The following is a 22,824-nucleotide window of genomic DNA, read 5'->3' as shown; positions in this document are numbered from 1 at the left end:
TTGCAGTTTTTCCTGCTTTTTCTCACAGGTAGAAATCTCTGTGATTGACTAGCAAATCTGGCTTCCTCTGTGAATAACCCATGCTACACATATCTGGGTCTGTGACCCAAGACCCACAGGACTGTTGAGGATGCACAGAAGGACCAACTGTTCTACCTGTAGAAATTTTTGCCTAGAAGAACATCCAGACCCCTGCGTATGCACGGGGACCTGAGTACTGTTAAACTTTCATCCTCAGTGAAACTGAAATCTCTACACAATTTGCAAGACACTATTTATTGGTGAATTGTATTGCCAGTGTTAGGCTCTGGCCTCCCACTAGTATGAAAGTCCATGAGATGCCACTGGCAGGACCTGTAACACAGGTTCTGTGCTTCCTCATCACGGGAGGCACAGCCTCAGGCCCTCAGCATCAGCCAGACCACCTCTTTTGCATCTGCTTATCTATCCCTCAGTGATAATTCTGCATCTTTGTTGATGGATATGAGAAGTGGAAAAGGAAAAGTCCATTTATGTAACTCTTTCCTGAGGCCTCCCCTCCTTTATTTGGGAAGTATCTAGCACTCAAAACCCTTGCATTTAAACTGAACTTTCTCAAGGTCTCTGTTGCAAGGGTAGGAGCAGGCCACTCACTGTCTCCAACTGATTGTGCTCACTGGTGAACAAGTCTTGAAGTTAGAAAGGTAGCCAAAGCACCAGAGCAGACCCTAGCACTCAGGGGACAGGGGCTTGTCTTGTTCATTGTCTGTGCATTAATGCGAATAGGTTTATTGCCCAGGTACATGTCAAGTAAGGATGTGTATTGCTGAATGGTGTCCCATGGGGTGAGCATCTGAGACCACCCATCCAGGCAGTCCCACTCTCAGTTTCTACTTCAGGAATCTTCAGATGTGACTGCCATCTGATTACCTCTGTGAATAGCTGTCCAAGGCTGTCCTTTCAGGATTATGCCTCTCTGGATTGGCAATGAGGTCCTCCCATTAAATATTTAGGCAGTCCAGTTCAGCTTCCCCAATCTACACAAGTCCGTGTTAGTGATGACTTGCTTAGACTACCTGGAAACATGACAAACCAACCTGCTAGTGATTGTCCTGGCTTCTCCCTCCCTGACATTTAGACTATGGTGTGTAGGTGAGAACAGGCTTGATTTCTGTATCTGCAATGGGAGTGGCATGAAAACCTACCCTTGAGGCTGTCCTTCAACTGGAACAGATCTTCTTGTCATTATTCAACATACATTGCCTTGATGAGGCACCAAGGGACCCTATCAGCCTTTGACTCAGGGAGAAAAACACAGCTCTCTGTCTTGGCTTCTGTATTACATGCAAGCTGTGCTGCGATCAGCTTCTTGGCAAAGGACGTCAGCAGAAGGTGCTGGGTGCTGTCCTCTAAGACACTTGAGCCTTCATCAAGCATGACACTAAGAGCAGCCAAGGTATGGTACAAACTAATGCTGAGGTTGTTGGCACAAAAACTTCACCACTGACTTCAGGATTGTAGTGGGATGGGTGTCTGGGAGGGCATCTCTGGGAAATCCTCTAAATCAGAACAGGAGATAAAAGAAGATGTTACTTAGTCACCAAAGCTTCTTGGGGCCTATGGTACCTGCATGTACTTGTTCCAGGGCCACCTCCTCTAATTCCATCTCTTTCCTTTGGAAAATAAGCTAAAATGAGCAGAGCTCAGAAAGGTCTGCTGTGCCCAGCAATGGCGTGGCACATGGGACAGGGCCAGAGTGCCCCATGCAGGTACTTCTCAGGCTACATCAGGCCACTCTTAGCTACTTGTGGCACAGAGCCTCCCAAAACCTGCACATGCTATTCAGCTATGTCAGCTACGCCAAATAGGTTACTGTTAGGAAAATGCCTTTTAATGTCAGAAATAACACAATACAGTGAAGTATTCTCCCCTTGGAGATAAATGTGAGTGAGACATGGATTCGTGAGGCTCGTGAAGCCATCTGACAAGTCCCTGTTCATGGTAGTTAATGCTAGGAGCAATGGTAAGACAGCATGGAGAAATGCACGGGCTATAAACAATTTTAGGGAAATCCAGTCACTCTTGAGAGTCTTCCAAAGGATGCAAGGGATTTTAAGAGCTGGTTTAGATTGGCATTTTTCTAAATGATTTGGCCACTTTCTTTTGAGACAGGTGAACAGGAGAAGATGCTGTAGATATTTTGATTGTGAGTGGGCAGATTTCACAGCTCAGAAAGCAGCTAGAAGAGTTGGTAAGATACTAACAACACTATGGAAAAGGAGCTCAATAAGCAAATAAGTTACAGCATGATGAAAATGAACCAATGGCACCACATATGGGAACTGGCAACATTTTCAGCACCCACAGAAAGAAAAATGCCTAGTTTGGCACAGTTTAGGCACTATCTGGTCAACAGGCAAAGCAAAATAGAAAATTTCAGGATAGGAAGAAATTTGGTGAATTTACATTTTTAAAAATCATCAGCCATATTATAAAACTGTTAGCTCACTGGCCTAACCCCTTTATAAAGGTAGAATAGGCCAGGGCATTGTGGATTTTGGTTTTCCAAGATACGCTAAAAATCACATTCTCTTTACAATTAGCAGCAGAACAAGAGGATCTCATACACGTGTTGGTCAAAGCTTTTCAGGTCTCTCATATACTCCTGAATCACCAAGATAAAAACAGTCATTTATTTCTTAAGTACTTACGTGTTTTGTGTGAAATGGGAATTTATGTTATCATAGGAGACTGGCTGGTGAGCCTGAAGGAGATGTCATAAAACTGAGTTTCTTACTGAGTTATGTAGAAATGATGGCATGCGCAGAAAAAGCAATGATTCTAGCTGTCCTTACAACAGGGGAAGGTTGAATTAGAATTGATGCTTGCTTAAAGATGAGGGATGAACTGAGGTAAGATCCCAGATTAGTAGAATCCATCCTGTTTGTTTGTTATCCTGTCTTGATTCTTCAAAGAGACTGGTCTAAAAACAAATCAGACACCACTCAGGATAAAAAATACTGCAGTAGAGGACTGGATTATATTATACAGTCTTTTTTTACAAGGAAATTGATTATAAGAAATATTAGCAAGGTGTGATTGGGGGGAGATCTTTGGCAGAGAGGGTTTTTTTTCAGTTATTCAAAAAGCTCTGTTTTAATAATTAATACAGGAGAAGATAAAACACTTATTGGGTTAGTGGATACATTACAATAGTACTTAGGAATAAATAATAATTATAAGCCTTGATTGTATAATATCTACAAAGGGGTGCAGTAGAAAAGAGGGACAAAAAAAATTATTGACATGTATAAAGAGGTGATAGTCATAGCTGAAGACCTCAAGAAAAAACACCCTTAGCTGGATGTCTAAAGACCCTAGCAAGTTGTTTTAATGCTATTAAAGAAAAATCCTAATGGTAATATAGCCTTTATCTTGACTGAGATTAAAAGAAAAGAAAATCTAAAAGAGGCAAAAATGAGAAGTGTTCGCCAGACATGTCTGTTCTGTAGCAGAATGTGGTCACAGGAGAATGATGAAGCACTTTCCAGGCCATTAGTAATTAAAGAGGCTCTTTGACAAGATCCATTTAGGACAAACATTTTTAGATTTCTAGGCACAGCTCACTGGCACACAGAAGTCAGCAACAGTCAAATGCTTGGAGGCTGCATAGGAAGGCAAAGCGGTAAAGGAGGCACCACAGACAGCTTCAGGCTGCTTGCGGGAGATGGAGTGAGTCGGGAAAAAAAAAGTGAGTGTTGCAACTGCATTCTTGCAAACGGCATTTTGTAAAGCACTCCAGCCTCAGTGGTTCTGAAGTCCTTTGTTTGCTAATGTCAATTTTTAAATGAATTGGGAAAAACTAATTTAATGAAGACTGGGTGACTAAGTGAATCAAGCAACCAAAATGATCAGCCTGACATGAGAAACCTGTGTGTGAGGGGGAATTGGAAAGCTGCAAAGATTGGAAAGTCTGCATGGATTTCTGAAAAGATGAGGATTGACAGACATACCTCATACCATTTTTAAGAAATGACAGTCTCAAAAGGGATAAATGCCATAGTCAGCATTCCAAGAGGCATCTAAACATTATACATCTTTAAACAAGCCAAAGCATAGGCCTGATGATAGTTGTGTAAATGTATAGCCCATATTTAAGCTATGCATAGATACATCTAAGAACAAGAAATGTCAAGCCTTCCTCTGCCATGGCTTGCTATATCTGGGACAAGAGCAGGAGTCCAGAAAGGCTTAGGGAGCAGGGCTTACAAGCAGCTTTGGACAAGTTCTCAGATGGGCACTGAAGCCTGTGATAGCATTAAACATATTTTAGTGCCATGTGAAGCTGCTTATATTTGTCTCATTTTGCATCCCATTTTGGAGCAGATGGAGTAAAAAAAATCCTAAGCTTGATTCCTGCTATTTAGTCAGTCTGGGAAAGGGCAAGGCTGAGGAAATGGGAAGACTAGAGGCCATGTGCCTGCAATGAGATTTTAGCATGGTTCGGTAGTGAGTTGGGCAGAGCCCTTTGGGACTTACATGTATTACTTTTCATTCATCAACCTTCGATTTCACCTGCCATTTTAATAATGCAGGCAGTCGATCACAAGAGCCTTCTGCAGCTTTTCACAGGCTGATTCAAAGCTGACTGCTTGCCACCCTGCTCCCACAAACTGCTCTAAAGGTATGGTATGGAAAAGATGGATTCAAGCAGGACAGCTTTCCTCCTCTGTTGACTGCTGATATTTCCCCACTGATTCATGGTTAACCAGGTGCTGACTAATGTTTTTCCTCATTCTTCATTTCAGCTAAATTGCCAGATATAGAGATTATATTTTTTCTATAGTTTCTGGACTAGTAGTTTCTAGTTTCTTCTTTTTAAAAAAATATTAATCATACTACAAAGTAGTCCTCACACCTGTAATTTTCCACTCCCGCCATATCAGGGCTGATTCAAGGGATAAATTGCTTGCAACACAGTTAACTGGTCATCAGCCTAATCTCTAAGACAGCTGAGGACATGGCACTTGGTAGTGACAGTTTGCTGCTCTTCCTCTTATTGGTTTGTTTTAAAAAGTCCTGACACTTCAGTTTGCAATGGCATCATCTCCAAGGGAAGACTCTTGTCTGGGAATACCCCTAAGCTCCTCCAGCCACAAAACATGTTCTTTACTCTTCTACCACGTACTTAGCTTCTCCCATTACTCCCACTCATGGTTCTTTGGACCCTGATAACTTTCCAGTCCTAGATGCATTTGAAAAATGTGTTTTAATATTACCTTTATTTATTTGTCACGTAAGAGTTTTTTGTTTGTTTGGTTGGTTTTGATTTTTTTTTTAAGATTACCTTTCTGAGAGTTTAAATTTAATTTCTAGAATTGATGTGTTCTCCCACTATTTTTATTTGGCTACAGGCTCTGCTCTTTAAAGGCTCTTTTCCTTATGCAGTAAATCATTGCATGTTGTTACTCTTGTTTCCCCTAGGAGATGCTGTCTCATACATTTAATTGAAAATAATTCCTCCATGTGCTATAAAAAGGTAAGGTGATACTTATATAGTAAGATAATACCTGCATTTAAGTTAGTGGTACTATTGCAAGAAATTATATTCAGCTCACAAGGATAAGCAACAAGTTACTCATTTTGCAGTGTGTGTAAAGTAACAGTGCCCAGCTTGCTGGCTGAGACACACACTTTCTGTTAGTACTGCCCGAGCGCAAAGCAGCATTCGCACACGCTGACTGCAAGTGATGAGCCTGTGTTTCGGGAATGACATCTACTGCAAGGAAGAGTGCTAGATGCTGGCGTTGAGTCCGCATGGCCTATACAAACGCCCAATATCGAAGACCTCATCTCCTCTTCCTCATTGATCCATTTGCTCAGAGACAAATTCATTTTAGAAATGAATAGAGTATGTTTGAGTGACCAAGTTTGGTGGCTGAGCTTACGCATTCACCATCTCGTTATGTTCTGAGTAGTGTGATTTTTTTTTTTTTTTTGCACAACCTCTACCCGTATTGATCTTCACTACAAAACCTTTTGCTGAAGGCTGATGTTTCACGCTGCTTTTCTGAGTCAGTGGTGACTTGAGGGCAATGCCGTGGCCATTTCTTGGGGATGTAGCTGTAAAAGTGATACTGCAAATGGCAGTGAAGAACAAACATTTTCTGAAATGAGTCAAAGCTGCCATAAAAGGAAATTGCCCTGCAACACCACTGCTAATTACTGCAGCACATCCTCATTTGAATTTCCTCAGTTTCAGAAAACGGAAAGCAAAAGGGGCAATTTACCACTCCTTGAAAAGGTTGACTGCCTGTCTGCGACTTGTCCCCCCCTTTAGCTGCGGGCCGTTTCTCTCTAAAACTTCCCTTTGCTGCTGCTCAGCAAGGAGTTAAACTGCGATGGTTTCCAGTTGCTCTCTGAGCTGGGTTGCCCCAGCAAAGTGGCACAATCGCTTTGGGTGTCTTTGCTAAGCAAGGATCCCTTCATGTATATCCAAGCTCCTGCCTTCTGTGACTAAGCCCTTCAGAGACTTTTCTTTGGAAATATTTCCAACAAACCCAGAGCTCCTCTGCTTAGGCAAAAACTCTTCTCCAGGTGGAGGCCTGGTCTCTGTGGCAGAGATCTTATCTTTAGCCCTCTGCCATTTACAGTCGTTGCTTCTTTTTTTTAGGCCAGAAATGCTGTTCCTGGAGAAGGTGACAGGAACAAGGCCTGGGGACCTGGGCTAGCTTTTCCGTCTGGCCACCAGGGCCTTGCTGTGGTGCCACCTGCAGGCGCCACGTCTGCCTGCGTGGCTGCAAAAACCATGTTATGGTCCCCACCATGATATGGGGGAAAAGCAGCAGAAACAGAGCCCGCCAGGCAGGCTGAGGACTGTGCAACTTGCTGTGCCAATTTTCTGATCACTATTTCCATAAAAGAACAACCATATTTTAAATTCCAGGACTACCAGCTTGCTCTGCCTGACTGCCTGTATCATTTCCTCAGGAACACCAGGCAGGAATGCAAACTGGGTAGAAGAGCATTTTCATGGAAACACAATAAACTGCTCTATTTGAGCCATTCACATCAGTCGCTGTTCTGAAAGGTGGCGCTTACAACGCCCCAGCCCCAATGGCCAGTCTTACTAACTTCCACTTAACTGCCACAGCAGTCTGAGCTCTGGTCAGATAAGAAGCATTCCTGATAAAGAGAGTGAGTTCCTTGCAGGGGAATTTTCAGGGAGCCTTATCTCAGAAAAAAAAAAAAAAAAAAAAAAAAAAAAGGCCTGCTTAGGTGAATATATATATATATATGTATATATATATATTTGAAATGTTCCTGCTTAAAAAAAAAAAGGTATACAGTTCAAAATAACTGTGTTTTACCTAGAGGCTGCTTGGAGCTCTAGTTCACACCACACCTCATTGGGCAGGTTTTTCAACTTTTTCTTTTCTTTTCTTTTTTTTTTTTCTCCTCCTGAGAGCATTCTCTGAGCAAAGCAATACTGCCCTCTGGCCCAGCCAGCATAATTCTTACACAGTTATACTATATCAGATAAGTTGCTTCTGGACACTCTATGTTAAATAATGGTAACATTGATCTCCATCCTGGGAAAGACTCCAAGGGCATGCTCCAGATCAGGAACTGCACCAGTTGGGGTCCACACACCTCCCAGGGTGTCAAGAGCAACGCAGTGCCTCACACATGGCTCAGCCCTTCAAAACTGAGCTCTTAAGGCAGATGCCAGCACAAGTGTGTGGCAGGGGCAGTCATTGCATATGCATCCCATTGTATGTGGGTCAGGGAAGGTGAGGCTCCTGGCCATCCCTGCTGAGTGACTGCAGCAGGGGGTAAGGGCACACGCTGAGCTCAGACTAGCATTTGCTCCCAATAGATTTGCAGCTCAACAGGTGGGCTGCAACTGCCCCAGCTGCCTGCACAGGCAAGGCCAGGCTTTAGGCTAACCTTTGTTTGATGACAGAGGCCTCAGACAAGCCCAAGTAGCCCTTTCTTCTAGAGCAATCTAGCTCAAGGTAAAAGCAAAGGGGAAAGGAAAAAAAAATCACCTCTCCAGGTGTAAGGCTAGCAGAAGGGAGGCACTTGGGTTTTTTTTGGTCCACTTTATGGAATCAAATGCAAAAGTAGTTAACTGCTCAGCACTTCTCCATGCAAGCAAGCCTGCAAAGCCAGGTGGTGCACAGAGGAGCAAAGCTGCCTGCACTCAGCAGCCCTGCACCCCACTCGCTTGGGCGTGAGGGCAGGAGCCTCAGCCCCTGCAAGTAACTTATCAGCCCCATCAACAGCCCTTGTTGCAACCCACATGACAGCTCAAGCAAGACAGCAGTGCTCCCTGGCTGTGCCATGCACAGGCAGCTCCTGCTGTGTCCACCTTGCCTCAAGTAACATGCCCTCTGCACAGCACTTGGGCACAGCAGATTGCTCAGTGTATGGAAGAGCTGATCCAGTTACACCCAAAAGCTGGCAGCGCCCACCTTAAAGCAGGTACATGACTTTTGCTGATTTTCCCCTATTTTCCCCACTGAGACACGGACAGTGCATTTCAGATGGTGATCATTTTATTGATGCCAGGTGGTACAGAAACAGATCAGTTTCTATCAGCCTCACCATCTCCCCCAGGCTCAGGAGCAAGTTGGAGGAGTGGGGGAGGCAGAAGGGAACAGAACTGGCCTCTCACTGCAGTTTGCAGAGCTACGTGGTGGTGAAAAGGACAGGGTCTCTAGCGAGGGAGAGTCCTGCTTCCCTAGGCAGCAGGGGGGCTCATGTATTCAGCTCACTCCTTGGATGCCATGTGGACCATCAAGTCCACAACACGGTTGCTGTATCCAAACTCATTGTCATACCTGGAGACAGAAACACAAGCGATAAGGAAAAGAAGCAACCCATCCAAGTCTCCCACTAAGGGAAGAAAAAGGCTGCAGTTGTTTAACTTACAAGCCAAACTCACCCCAGGACTTTTAGGTGTTGGAGAAACCCTACTCAGCAGCAGTGTATTGGCATGCAGAGCCAGCTTGTGCTGAACACACACATGCACCTCCACCCCCCCAAATATGCAACACAACCACCTGCTCCTCCCCTAAAAAGCTGTGTTGCCCTCCATGCACCCAGAGGCTGTGCGTACCAGGAAACCAGCTTCACAAAGTGATCGTTCAGGGCAATGCCAGCACCCGCATCAAAGGTGGAGGAATGGCTGTCACCATTGAAGTCACAGGAGACAACCTGGAAAAGGAGACTGTAACTTAGCTTTCCACCTCAGATTGAGGCAACCCGACTTGAGTGCCGTAAGCAGGCAGCACCCAGCAGAAAGTGAGCGCTACCAAGTGCGGGCCTAGAGTCCAAGTTGGTTTACCTGGTCCTCTGTGTATCCCAAGATGCCCTTCAAGGGCCCTTCAGCAGCAGCCTTCACTACCCTCTTAATGTCATCATACTTGGCCTGATAATAGAAACAACGTTAAGACAACCACATCCCAATTCACATGAAAGTGTCAGCTGTGCCAGAGCCCAGGTTTTGTGAGCAGCACAGCAGGTGCTGACCTCATCTTGTTATGGAAGAGGGAGGTAGAGGAAGCAATTCCAGACAAGAGTAATGGGGAGAAGCAGAGGCAGTTTTGGAGTTTGCTAGGGCATTCTCCACAATACTTACTGGTTTTTCCAGACGGCAGGTCAGGTCCACAACTGAGACATTGGGGGTTGGCACACGGAAAGCCATTCCAGTAAGTTTCCTGTGAGAGCCAGAACAGCAGTTAATACCCATTCCTCCCAGGAACAGATCAGAGTCAGCCAGGTACCCTACATCTCCTCCTGACACCCAAGAAGGGGCAACACTCACCCATTGAGCTCAGGGATGACCTTTCCGACAGCCTTAGCAGCCCCAGTAGATGCAGGGATAATGTTCTGGGCAGCACCTCTGCCATCCCTCCACATTTTCCCAGAGGGGCCATCCACAGTCTTCTGCGTGGCTGTGATGGCATGGACAGTGGTCTTGAAAGAGAGCACAAGTGAGAACACAGCCCATAATGTCTTGGTGAAGACAGAACAAAAAAAATCCACCCCCTCCCACACACATCATGAACACCTCCCCCACCATCCCAGTGCTGGAGGACAGCTATTTTGCTTTGCAGGTCTGCATCCCCCGCAATGCAGAGCCTGCGAGAAGATGCTTCTCACAAGAGCACACCTGCAGATAAGATACCCGCCTGCGCAGCAGGCTCTAGACCTACCATAAGACCTTCCACAATGCCAAAGTTGTCATGGATGACCTTGGCCAAGGGTGCCAAGCAGTTGGTGGTGCAAGAGGCATTGCTAAGGACAAGAAAGAAAAGTACACATCAAGCACAGGCAACGTCTCCACGCAGGAAAGATTAGACCCTCAGTGAAAGCTCCAGACCAGGCAGACTCCTCCTCTCTTACCTGACAATTTTCAGAGACTTGTCATACTTCTCATGGTTGACACCCATCACAAACATGGGAGCATCAGCTGAGGGGGCAGAGATGATAACACGCTTAGCACCACCCTTCAGGTGAGCCTGGGAGAAGAGAAGGAGATTAGTTAACCCCAAACACCCCACCAGCTTGGGAAAAAGAAGCTCTTGCTCAGACACCCTCTTTCTTCCTCCCAACCATCTCTTCCATGTCTTTAAGACTTCTGCAGATGGTAACGTGCCCCCTTTCTTATCTTGCATGCTGTTGCGGCCTACTCACGCTGGCCTTCTCTGTAGTGGTGAAGACACCAGTGGACTCCACAACGTATTCAGCACCAGCTTCTCCCCACTTGATGTTGCTGGGATCACGTCTGAGGAATGGCAGAACCATTAAGAATGGCTCAGAGAAACCTGCTTCCAACCTTCTAAGGGATGAAGGGGGAGATACTTACTCCTGGAAAATGGTAATGGCATGCCCATTAATTACAAGTTTCCCATGCTCAGCCTTGACAGTGCCATGGAAGTGACCGTGAGTAGAGTCATACTTGAACATGTAAACCTATTGAGAGTAGGAAAAAAAAATAATAAAGGTCAGGCACCCTAGCTGCAATCTCCACATCCCTTGCTCTGCCCACACACCAATCAGTTCCCAGTCTTTTCCAATAAGCTTGTCCAGCCACTGCTTTACACTTGGCTCTGCCACAAATGCAAGGCTCCTATCTCTCTGCTTTGCCCCTTGCCTGGCATCCAGAGGGAACTGCTGGAACAGAGCTGCAGGCCGACCAGCTGCACCCTGGGGAGAGGCAAGGTGCACACAAGGCCTGGGGCAAACACCACGAGGAAACTCACCATGTAGTTCAGGTCAATGAAGGGATCGTTGATGGCCACCACTTGAACTTTGCCAGACATGATAGCAGCCCTGGTGACCAGGCGGCCAATGCGGCCGAATCTGGGAAGAGACATACAGATAAGGAGGGGTAGGTGGCGCCAGCACTCCCGACTGCTGCAGCGCACAGAACATCCATTGCTTTTCCTCGGGGAAACGGGCTGCTCGCTGCGCACGCAAGCGGGAGGAAGCCCATCGGCTGCGTCCAAAGGACAAGGAGGCACAGTTAAATATTAAGAGCGACCCCAGCTTGGGGCAGGCAGGCAGGAAGGAAAGGTCAGGTGCTAAATTTACTGCAGGATCCAGTTACTCCTCAGCCCCATGGGAGAAGGTCACATTCCCGGGTCCCCGGGGACACCCGATCCCCACTGGCAGCCCTGCGAGCAGTGGCCGCCACGCAGGGAGCCCCGTGCAGCCGCCACGCGGGAGCTCCCCGCACTCCTTGACTCATCCCGGCCCCGCGGGGGAAGTGACTCAGCAGCGCCCGCCGCGCCGCCAAACGGGGGCGCACGGCGCCACACCGGGGCCGCGCACGCCCGCCGCCGTGGGGGCGGCCCACGCGCGCGCCCTTGGGGCCACCTTGGCGCGCCCTCCCGCCCCGCACTCACCCGTTGACGCCGACTTTCACCATCTTGCTTCTCGGGGGTGTTCGCTCCTGCGGGCAGAGGGGAGCGGTGAAGCGGCAGCGGGGAGCCCGGCGGGGCGCGGCTGCCCCCCCGCCCCCGCGCGCGGCTGCGCTTCGACCGCCCGCGGGCGCGGCCGGGGCTGGGCCGCAGAGCCTCGCGCGCCGCCACCGCCTCCATCTTGCCGCCTTTGTGCCCTCGGCCGCCACGCAGCCCCGGGATGGTGGCTGCACCCCGCCCCTCCCCCCCGCGGGCATCCCCCCGCCGCCCCCATCGTGGCGGCGCTGCTCCCCCCTCCCCCCCGCGGGCATCCCCCCGCCGCCCCCATCGTGGCGGCGCTGCTCCCCCCTCCCCCCCCCGCGCGAGAGAGGCGCCCCTCCTCGCCCCCCACTACCTGCTGCCTCCGGCCCGCCCTGGCGCGCAGTGAGAAGGTGGCGCTGCGTGGCGCGGTCGCCCTTTATAGCGGCGCGGGCGAGTGCGGCGGGGCCCGCCCCGTCGAGCTGGCGTCGAATGGGAGCGCGGGGGCCGGGCCAGGCTACGTGCGCGCGGGGACTGCGGCAGAGCGGCCCCCCGGCCGCGAGCACGCGTGCCCCCCCCCCCCCCCGCCCCCTCCGCCCGCCCCGAGCTGCCCCAGTGCGCGGAGCGGGTCGCGGCGCTGGGGGGCCGGTGCTCCGCGTGGCGGGGCCGCGGGGGAGGCTGCCGGCGGGGCCGCTTCCCGACGTGTTCTGGCCCTCGCTGCACTGAGGGGCGCCTGGGCTGCGCAACACGGGGGTCGGGAGGCCCGGGGATGGCTGCACCAGAAGGGCTGCAGGGGTGCGCGGGTGCTGTGCAGCCATGCCCGGCGCTCGGCGTTGCCCCGGGAGGGTGCATGCAGCTCCTGCAGTGGCTGCCTGCCCATGGCAGTGCCAGACCCTGTGTGGGGGTGAAGGGAGGCAGTGGCTGCAGCCCCTCTTTTGGGGAGGTCGGGAGGGGGCCTGGTGCTGGGCTCTGCCTTTGCTAGCGAGCAGCTGCTCCCCCCAGGCACGTGGATGCGCAGGCCCAGACCTTGCCAGTTTCTGGGGAAATGGCGCCTGCTGCCTTCCCTAGCACATGGCAACGGGGGCGGGGGGGGGGCAGTGGCGGGGGGAGGCTGCAGCCTGCCCGGCTCCCTGTGCCCCCTTCGCGCCCCCTGTGCCCAGACCTGGGGGCGGGGAGGGCTGTGCTGTTGCCAAGGCCATCCGGAGGGCACAGCGGATTCTCCGCCCGGCCTCCCCTCCCTGCACCCCACTGGGCTATGCAGGGCCCCTGCCTCAGGCTGCTCTGGGGGGGCTGCTGTTTCACCCCTGCCCTGACAGCCCCCCGGCCTTGCCTGGCCCCGAGCTGCCCCAGCCAGCCATGCTCTGATGGCGCCAGCCCACGCGGCCTCCCGCCAGCCGCCAGCCGCGGCCCCAGTAGGCTGCGCAGAGCAGCATGAGCACCATGTTAATAAGGAACCGGGGAGGCCGCTACTCGCGGGACGTGACTGCGGAAATCCTGCCTACCGCGCCGTGCTGCCGGCTCGCATCCATGCGGCCAGCGCGCGCTCATTGGCTGCAGACAGGCAGGAGCCTGCGGCTGAGCAGGGAGTGCCCCCTGCGTGATGGCCGTCATTGCCTTGCGTGCTGGCTGCTCCCGTGCAAGGCCCTGTTCCCGCCAGCTCTGCTCTGAGACTGAGAGCGTGTCTGAAAGCAGCTCTTCCCTGGGGAGAGAGCTCTGAGCAGAGATAGCGTGCACCCAGTTTAGGCACCCGCGGCGATACAGGAATACGGGAGATGTGGAGCTGTGTCTGGATTGTGCAATGCAAACAGCTGAAACCTTCCCCCTTTGCAGCTCAGTTGGGCAAGGCCTTCGGGTCAGCAGAGCAGCATCCCCGAGGATGGGAAGGATGTGACGAGCTGGGGGATCGAAGCAGATACCAGGGGGGTCTGGCGATGGGTCACCCAGCTCGGACGTAATCCAACGCTCCTTATCCTGCTGCTATTCCCGGTGCTGCCAAGGGGCAGGCAGCTAACTTTAGCCCCAGCTGAGGTTACGACCTTTTCTTAAAGGCCATGGGGGATGGCTTATGTGCTGCAGCGATGGAGCAGGAGGTTGCAGGGAGATTGAAGGATCCTGTGCCTCATTTGAGGATTCCCAAACATAACCTGGGAGGGCCAGAAGAGGGGTCAGGGGAGCTTTTGGGGGCTGCCTTAAACTTTTGCACAAACAGGAGGACCGCTGTTTGCTCAGCAAACAGAGACATCACTGAGTACTCTGTGCAGGGGGCACAGTGCAGGCGGGAAGAGCCAACACAGCAGATCCCAGCCCATGTGCCCCTGAGCCTGGCTTGCAACCAGGACTTTGGGGCTCTCCCCAGCTGCTGGAGCCTGCACTCGTGAGGAGAAGGGCACCCAGGGGGCCCTGGCTTCAGCACTTGGAGGACAGCTGGGGGCTGAATACGGCTGCAGGCAGCGGGAGAGAATGGAGGCATCGTGGGTAGATCGGCTTGGGAAAGCATGAGGCTGCGTTTCCAGCCATCTCCTAATTGCTGAATTAGGCGGAATCAGCGCACGTGGCCTTGGCAAGGGGTGCGAGAGGGACGGCTGTCACTGCAGGGTTTCGGGGAGGCTCTTGACTGTGTCTTTGTGGTGCTTTAGGGGAAGAGAGACAGAAGGGGTGCCTCTGGCTCCAGGCTCACCAAGGTTATCCAGGGTGATGGGAGACGCTTGGCTGTTACATAACTGTTAGGCCCTGCGGGGACGGCCATTGGGTCATTCGTGGTGCTGGCAGGCAGCCGCCCGACAGCGACAGGGCTCCAAAGCGACACAGGCAGCACCTCGGAGGCGCAGGGTTGTGGAATGGCTCCCCGGGCCTGCGGCTGGGCAGTCCGCAGGCAAGGTCAGCGCTACCAAAATGGCCCCACAGCGCGGGAAGGCTGCCCCGCCACCACCACTGGGGTGTGCCAGGGCCTTGGGCTCTGCCGCCACCTCCCGGCTGTTGGCAGGTGCTGGGGCCGGGGAAGGCCTCGTCCCTGGCTCACCACTCACTCCTGGGCGCGTGCAAGGTGCAACAGGAGCTGCTGCCGCTTGCGGAGGCGTTTGGGCAAATGCTGCCGTGTGTGAATGAGACGAATGCACCATACAGCTCTCTTTAATTAGCAGCTCAGTTCTTAAGCACAAATGGTAGGAGAGAGAGAACAGCCAAGGCCCGTGGGCCCCTGACAGCTGGGTAGCAGGACCTGCGGGCCAGGCAGAGAGGGGGCCGCGCTCGCGAGGGGCGTCCTAGTGCTGCGGGGCCGTGGCATTGCTGAGCAGCCCCTGTGCTCAGCCTGCCTTGCACCGTTTAATAACTTCCCTGCCGCAATGGCCCTTCAGCCGGCACCTTGGGGCAGGGGTTTGAGGGCTTCAGTGGCAGGAGTGCCATGTACTTTCTGTGTTTTGTCCCCTGCAGGCTCTCCAGACACACCAGTCTCCTGTGTGTGAAGAAGCAACGCGGGCCTTGCAGCAGTGTGCAGCCCACCTGCTCCCTGCGCACCACCCTGGCCTGAGGGCTGGTATCACAGAGGTCACTATCCTCATGTCCCACGGAAAAAGTAGATCAGCTCTCTGACTTCGGCCCATCAGCCGTCAATTAGAGTCACACTGTGCCACATCACCACCTGGGTTCAGCTTGCATCCCTGTTGCCCAGGTCCCCTCACTCCCTCTCCCCATAGTTTATGCTTTGGAGTTCCCCTCTTTGCTGCCCTCGCTGTGGTCTCTCTCACCTCAGAATTTCTCCAAGGCTAGCACCCCAAACCACTGAAGGTCCCAATTCGGTCCATTTTCAGTCCAAAGCAGCCCCTAGGTGTGGCCTTCCAGGCCCACTCTCCAGCCAGCGCCCACTTGCGACTGGCCAGAGTCTTGCGCCAGAGGAAGAGCCGGGCAGTTCTGGCACCAGATGGGAGGAAAGGGAGGGTGGAGGAGAGCAACGGAGGTCCAAAGCTCGACCCTTCCTTTGTGTCCTCTTCAGCCAGCAAAGATTCAGTGTCCAGGGGCAGCAACTGGGAAAGGAGTATCTGGGAAGGTGGGATACAGGGAGGAGACAAGGGTGAGCCTTGCATTGCCAGAGCTTCTGTGTCTCCTTTCTCTATACTGGACCAGCCCCTCCTCCCAGAGTCTGTCGCTGCAGGCCTGCGTGTGTGTGTTGCTTGCCCTGCTGTTGTCAGAGAGGTCCTCCTGACCTTGGGGAGTGATTTCAGTCCTCAGTCCTTGATCTTGCTGATGCTCAGCTGCTGTTTATGCTTCCCTCTGCTCAGACATTTTTATGTCACTTTTTTTTTTTCTTCTTTTTTTTTTTTTTTTTTCCCAGAGGGTGGGGGCCACAAACCTACCTGAAACAACTGGTACTAAGAGGGGTAGGAGAGGCAGTGTATCTGAAGCAGGTGTGAAGAAGGGGCTCCTTATCTATGGGGCAGTGTATAGCCTATCTGGGCAGGCAGGGGTGTCCTGAGTATACCCTCAGCCCCTGTGGTGCTCTGGCTTCAGGGAGGTAATGGCCACAAACTGAAGCACCAAAAGTTCCACAGGAACTTAAGGAAAAATTTTTTATCAGTGGGGGTGACAGAGAGCTGGAACAGGCTGCCCAGAGAGGTTGTGGAGTCTCCTTCTCTGGAGATCTTCAAAACCTGCTTGGATGCAGTCCTGTGCCACGTGCTCTAGGTGACCCTGCGTGTGCAGGGGGGTTGGACTAGATGACCTCTAGAGGCCCCTTCCAACCTTAAGCATTCTATGATTCTATGATTCTAGGTGAGGGTCAGGAGGCGCTGGGTCCAGGAGGGGTTAGTGAAGCAGTGCCTGGCGTTCCCGCCCAGGGAAGCAGCCTGCAATAACTATTCCGTATTGCTTCCATCCTATACGCCCAGGGTTACTGATGCAAGGCTGGAGAGCCCTTGTGTGGTTCAGTTCCATCCTTTCCAAAAGCAAGTTAACTCAACCAGACAAAGGCATCTTCAGCAAGGAATAAAAGCCTCTGCACAGTGAGTCAGAACAGAATCAGTCTTGTTCTTTTTTTAGTTCACCTCCTGAATAATTTACTGTAGCTTTCCATCTAGGACCACGTAGTCAGGGCGATGTTAGCACAAGTGTTGGAGTTCAGAGTAGGATTTGGGTAGGGGCAACTGGAAAATCTTAAGCGGTGTTTCTGTCATGGGTGAGGGTAAAAGTGAAGAAGACCTTAGCTAGTGTCCTGATACTGGGACACTAATATACACATGCACATACATGTGCAGTGAGGCCCTTGGGCCTTGAAGAGGGGTTGTGGTGGTACTGAGCTTAGGAGAGGATATCCCAAACCGACAGGATGCACCTTTCTGAAATATGTCAGAAGTAGGCCACTGAACATGCTAGATAGCTGCCAATTACAGTATTTGTTGCAGCTGATTGCATTTTATACTGAAATCCCTCCACATACATGCTTGCCACTAATGTAAGCTATGTGATGTAAGCTATTCTAATCACTGCTGACACAGGGCTGAGTTAATAGTCTCTTTAGAGTTAAAAGCCTCTGCAGACAACATGGGGAGGCCCACAGTCAACCTGCTCGCCCATACTGAACCGCATTGAAAAGCTTTTATCTGTCTGCTTACCTTGAAATGTTCATGCTCTTCCAGGGCTGAGTCATAAAAAGATACAGTCATCCTAGAGCTGAGGCTGATGGACTGAAGGGAAGGGAGCAGTAAGAACAGACAACAGCCTCTGGCTGCTGTAATATGGGAACACCGCGCATTCCAGATTAAAACACTTTCCCCAAATTGCTCCTGACACACTTGAAACCTCCCTCAGCTCTGTCTCAGTCCCTCCTACCTGTAGCATCTGTCCTGGTAGGGACACAGATTGAACGCTGGCAGAGAGCAGAACTGGGAGGAGGAAAAGCGAGCAAGGCCACGACTGGAGCCCCAGCATCTTCTCCTGTCCCTGGGCTCCGGGGAGGTGAGGAAGGATCTACCGCATGGGCATCAGCTGCGATCCCTATCTTCTTTGTGCTTTTATAGCTGTAGTTCAGTTGATGCCCGGCCCCCGGCTCCTATTGAACTACCCCCTGGAGCTCCTTAACCTTTCAGCCCTTTTGTCCCTGGTGATATACCTCAGGGTGAGCTCAGCAAAACCCCTTCCTCCAAAGAAAAAGGACACAAAGGTATTTACTGACTGTCTGGGAAGACAAATGTGAGTTGAGCTGCTGCTGGCTAGGATCTGGAGGTGTCTAGCAGGGTCAGGAACGGGGTGAGACCTTGAGCCACATCCCAAAGAGAGGAATTGAAGGCTCAGTATATAGGTGATATGAAACATCCTCCTTTTAGGCAGAGTGCTGTTAGTGTTATTTCTTTAATAGACGTAAGCATGAACTCCAGCTCAGCTAGCAAAAGTCACCCTGCTGGCTGCACAGAGCTGTCACAAATTCAGCTTTGTGGCAATACAGGTTCTTATGCTGCTTTTACCCTTTATACTTTGGTGAGCCGTGGCCTGAGAATGAAAACCTCTTGTTGCAAGGGGTGTGCATTTCAGCACTAACTGCATGGAGCTTGTAGTAATGGGTCCAGCACTAGTGGGCAGATAATTTGCACCATGAGTCATTACTCAAGCCATCTGGAGAGCCTGGGCTGAGTTTCCCAAGGAACCAGCATGGAATAGAGCTCATCAAGGCTGAACTTGCATTTTCTCAAGTGCAGGCACACAAAGGAAGGAGGACAGCAAGGAGCAGATTCCTACCTCCTAAATCTTCTGGCAATGAGCTCTCCCCCTTTGTTTACCTCTCCCAATTTACGGTAGTTTCTCACCAGTCAAACAAGGCAATGAGGTCACTGTTTGGAGACCAGAATGCAGAAGTCAGCCTGGGTGTGAAGACAGAAACTAATCAGGAGAATTTGTCGGGGAGAGAAGGAGGGGACAGCACCCCAGTACAGGAACAATAGTGAATGTGCTGGGTGGCTTTAATAATACTTTAAACCTCCATTTCATTGCAGAAGGTAATTTGTGCAGAAGTTCACAGGAAGTATTTTACTCTCTGCTTTTTGCTTGTTTTGTTGAGGAAAGAAGAAAATTAGAAAGTCTTTTGCAGAGATAAGTCTTTGCCCTGTCTTACTTTTCATCCTTCCCTCCCTCCCTCACAAAAATTATCCACTTGTAGATGTATGTCTGTGGGTCCTTCTCTGACCAAAGACCAGGGTTCAGAATGTTTCATGCCCCATTCTGCTTAACATCCTCTGTCCTGTGCCCTCTAGCCGGTGCTTGTTCCAAAGTGACGCTCCGGTGATCCCGTCCAGCAGCCCTCTGCGCCCCCTCGGCTGGAGGTTGTCCCGGGAATACCAGCGAATGGAGGGGCTGGCAAGGCACCTTGCTAATGGGGGGTGGGGGTGGGGGACGACGACACACTGCTAAGATGTTGCACAGGAGACAAGGTAACTCTGACGCCAGATAGTCATTGATGTGCTGTCTGCAGGGATATTCATATGGAAAGCATGTGAGACCTGCTGGCACCTGAGGCTGGAAACACTTCGGTGTATGATGTGCACAGACTAACAGCCCCACTCTGTGCTGCAAGAAGGTGCATAAGTTTCAGGGGGGTGGGAAAGAGAGAAAGAAGGATGGGACGTGGACATGTATTTAATTCACATGAAAGATGTCTCTGAGGATGTTGTTCTGTACTTCCTATCCACATTTTGTTACCCTGAAGCAGATGAGTCACTTTGCTGTGGTGTTCCTGCTCCTGACAAGTCAGCTGCAGGCAGATGAATTTCATGCTGTAGCCACCAGTTCTAGGGGTCATCTCTGTCCTGAGCAGAAAGTAAGAGAAAGGTGACAACACTTTGTTTTTGAAACGAAGTGTGGTGGTGGTTTGGTCTGGCACCCCTTGAATGTGACAGCTCCTGATACTGCAGGAAGAATGACAGAAATGTGTTTGCAATGCTCTGAATTCCAGTCTGTTTGCATGTGAACGAAACTGCAGGCATGGATAGGTTTGAGCTCTCCAGGGATGGCTGCTCTCCTTGGGTGCAGCAAATTCTGGACCTGGCACCAGGGAAGGAGTCACTCTAGCAAGTAACTTGCAATATTTGAGGACTACAGAAAATTTGCAGCAAATCCTGACGAATCACCGGTGTACCCCTGACTCAGGTGTCACCAGGTCCCAGCTGGTTGATGTCCCAAGGAGGTAGGACCTTGCTGGAACTGCAGTCCAGCTGAGTAGTTGCTGTGGCATGGCCTGGCAGTGACTACAAAGTTGCAAGGCTTTGGCAGACATTCTGTCCATGACTGCCCCAGTTTTCTCAGTCTCAAATGGGTTATTGTCTGTCCTTCCGTTCTGGTTTTAGCAAGTTTCCCTTTTACCCTCTCCGCTCTGATGGTGGTGCACTAATTCCATAGTTTGAAAGACCCACAGGAAAGTGGTCTCCTGCTGAGTGCATCTGTTATAAGAAGAGTTGCTTAAGAAGGACAGGGGGAGGGCACCTAAGCAGTGGGAGGTACCCCGGGAACGTGCCTTGGTCCATGGCGATGCAAAGGAGTCTCCAGGACTCCATGGCAGTCTCCAGGAGTAAGGACAGTCTTTATACCATTCCCCAGTACCATGGCTGCGAGTTGAGACTGTGGCTCGGAGTCTTTCTCAGCACAGTGAACACCACTGACTTTGGCCCTTTGGTCTCTTCCTCAGAAGAGAGAGCTTTGACAGTGCAGGCTGGTCCCTTCAGTTGTCCTGGTGCAACTTTTGGTCACCACAGAAAGAGCTGTTTGCAGGGCACTAAGGGGCAGCAACTAGCTGCTTGGGGCAGCAGTCTCTGTGTAACTATTCCAACACATCTGGTTTTCCCATTTGCTTTTTTCAGGATGTCCTTTGTTGCATGATACAGAAGATGCCTAAACTTATTGATGCCAGGGGATTTCAGTGCAGTGAATCTCCACTGATTCAGCAGCAGAAGAGGATCAGCAGAGCTCTTCCTCCCTGAACTAGCACTTCCACTTGGCCAGGCAAGTGCTGTGCCCAATAAATGGCAAACGCCAGACTGCCAGGCAGCCTCTCAGTCCAATCTCTGCCTGTGAAACCCTCAGCCCATGTTGGGGGCAGCTGTGTGGCTCTCCTGAGGAGCCCGGCCTACTGTCGCGGATCAGCATAGGGCATGGCCTGAAGGCAGGACACTGCTTAGCAGCCTTATAGCCACCTTGCTGTGTCCATCCCCAGCACTCACCTCCCCTTCACCCTTCTGTTGTCATTGTGGTATCTCACGTATGTAGGAAAGATTTAATTCATAGGTTTTTAACACCTTGAGCCTGGGGGTAAGTCTGTATCTGCTGCCCTTTTTTTCTTTCATTCCCAATTGGGAGTGATGTGTTCTGACTGGAGGGCTGGAGAGAAGTCTTGCACAGCACGCGTGGCTGCCAGTGTTTGTGTTTCCTGTAATGCCTCTGTCGCCTATAACCTTCACTGGATCTTCACCAGGGAGGATGGGAAGTGAGACAGCAGGGCTGTAGCTTTTTGATTCTCGTAGTTCCTGCACTTGCCTTGTTTTTACAAGAATGCTGGAGCTTTGCATGTGGGGTTGCTGCAGTCTGGCCAGCTGACACAGCAGCAGGGGGAGGATCTTGCCAGTGAGTCACAGGGCTTGGCGGTGGGGGAGAACTTGGGCTCACATCTGTCCCCTGGTTTGGGGAGCAGCTTCTACCCACCTCTCTCTCCACCATCATGTGGGTTTAGTCACCTTAACATTGTTCTTCCAAATTGGCCTTGAGGGAACAGGATTTTGGAGATTTTCAGCTGTCCCTGCCTTCTGCTTTGTTCTGCCTCACTTTGTGTAACAGATTCAATGTTTGCTTCCCTTGCTGTCCAGAAAAGGTGCCTTTAGGCAGCACACAGGGAGGCTGAACTGGACTGTCATCCACTTCTGGCTACATATACTGTTCCAGCATCTCACTTTTCTTACTCTTTTTTTGTCCTTAAAGGCAGTAAATTCTTCTTGTGTTTCCCTGTTCATTCCAAGACAGGGACTTTCTTTTTGTGTGAGCAGGATGGCACTGCTTTCTGAGGCATGAGGGGTGTTTACAAGCACCGTTTGCTCTGCAGCTTTTGCCATTGCCAACGGACAGCCCTACAAAGGGCTGCTCGAGACGAGCAGTGCCACAGTAGCTCCGGGAGAGCCAGCGGCTCTGGGTCCTCAAGCTGGCAGGCAGGGCCAGCGCTACCTCCGTGCTGTGACAAGCAAGCATGAGCCTCACAGAGGGGTGAAGGAGCCTCTTCCTGCAAGCTGCTCATGTGTTCACATCCATTCGGGGATCAGCCGAGCTGTGCGGGGAGGCCCTCCTCACTGCTCAGGCAAGAACAACCATGGTGGCTGCACAACAGGGAGTGGGGAACCTCAGAGACAGGGACTGGGGAAGAGCTGCAGGGCCCTGCTGAGGAGAGTGCAGGTCCTTGCCACCCCAGGGGTGGCAGCTGCCAAGGAAAAGGATGGTGGTGTTAGAAGTGGCCGCTAATGAGGGCATTGACATGTAAGACAAAATAATTCTGTACTCCTAGGCTTGGGAGGAGGGTAAAAGCATAAACAAGGCCTGGCCAAGAGCTGCTCCAGCCAAAGCTAGTGCCCTTCATTGCAGTACAGGGAGGGTACTTGAGCACTGGTGCAGTAGTGGTGGTAGGAAAAAGCTGAAGTACTGAGCTTATTTGAGTAGCCTCATGCCAGAAGCACAGTGTGACAATCACTGTTATCAGTATTCCTGGCAACTTTGAGTTGAAGAGGGCAGGACTTAGCAAAGAGAAGGCTACAGGCCCTCCTAAGGTGTATTTTTTCTTCCACTCACTTTGAATGTTTTTAAAGTACCCTCAGCATCCCTCCCTCTTCTTGTAAAGGTCTTCTCCAAGGAAAATTACCAGCTATTTTTCTAAGCCCAACAG

General features: G+C 51.1%; 2 protein-coding genes across 2 annotated transcripts; both read right to left on the bottom strand.

Moving 5' to 3' along the window:
* Positions 1-8,522: 8,522 nt before the first annotated feature.
* GAPDH (glyceraldehyde-3-phosphate dehydrogenase) lies at positions 8,523-11,977 on the bottom strand. Its single transcript, XM_088520784.1, has 11 exons — positions 11,898-11,977; positions 11,253-11,352; positions 10,856-10,962; positions 10,684-10,774; positions 10,393-10,508; positions 10,203-10,284; positions 9,812-9,963; positions 9,626-9,704; positions 9,332-9,415; positions 9,104-9,201; positions 8,523-8,825 (listed from the first exon to the last, which is right to left on the bottom strand). Exons 1-11 carry the CDS (start codon positions 11,918-11,920, stop codon positions 8,756-8,758), a joined length of 1,002 nt encoding a protein of 333 aa, XP_088376910.1. The 5' UTR covers positions 11,921-11,977; the 3' UTR covers positions 8,523-8,755.
* A 3,675-nt stretch (positions 11,978-15,652) lies between these two features.
* On the bottom strand, positions 15,653-17,849 carry LOC148595431 (C-type natriuretic peptide 2-like). Its single transcript, XM_088520794.1, has 2 exons — positions 17,751-17,849; positions 15,653-15,964 (listed from the first exon to the last, which is right to left on the bottom strand). The coding sequence occupies exons 1-2, from the start codon at positions 17,847-17,849 to the stop codon at positions 15,692-15,694; spliced, it is 372 nt and encodes a 123-aa protein (XP_088376920.1). The 3' UTR covers positions 15,653-15,691.
* Between the last annotated feature and the right edge of the window lie 4,975 nt (positions 17,850-22,824).

This window comes from Tinamus guttatus, unplaced genomic scaffold (assembly GCF_059628265.1).
Source record: "Tinamus guttatus ecotype Peru unplaced genomic scaffold, ASM5962826v1 Tinamus_guttatus_pri_ptg000098l, whole genome shotgun sequence".
NCBI classification, from domain to species: domain Eukaryota; kingdom Metazoa; phylum Chordata; class Aves; order Tinamiformes; family Tinamidae; genus Tinamus; species Tinamus guttatus.
This window is presented reverse-complemented; position numbering and strand designations above follow the sequence as displayed.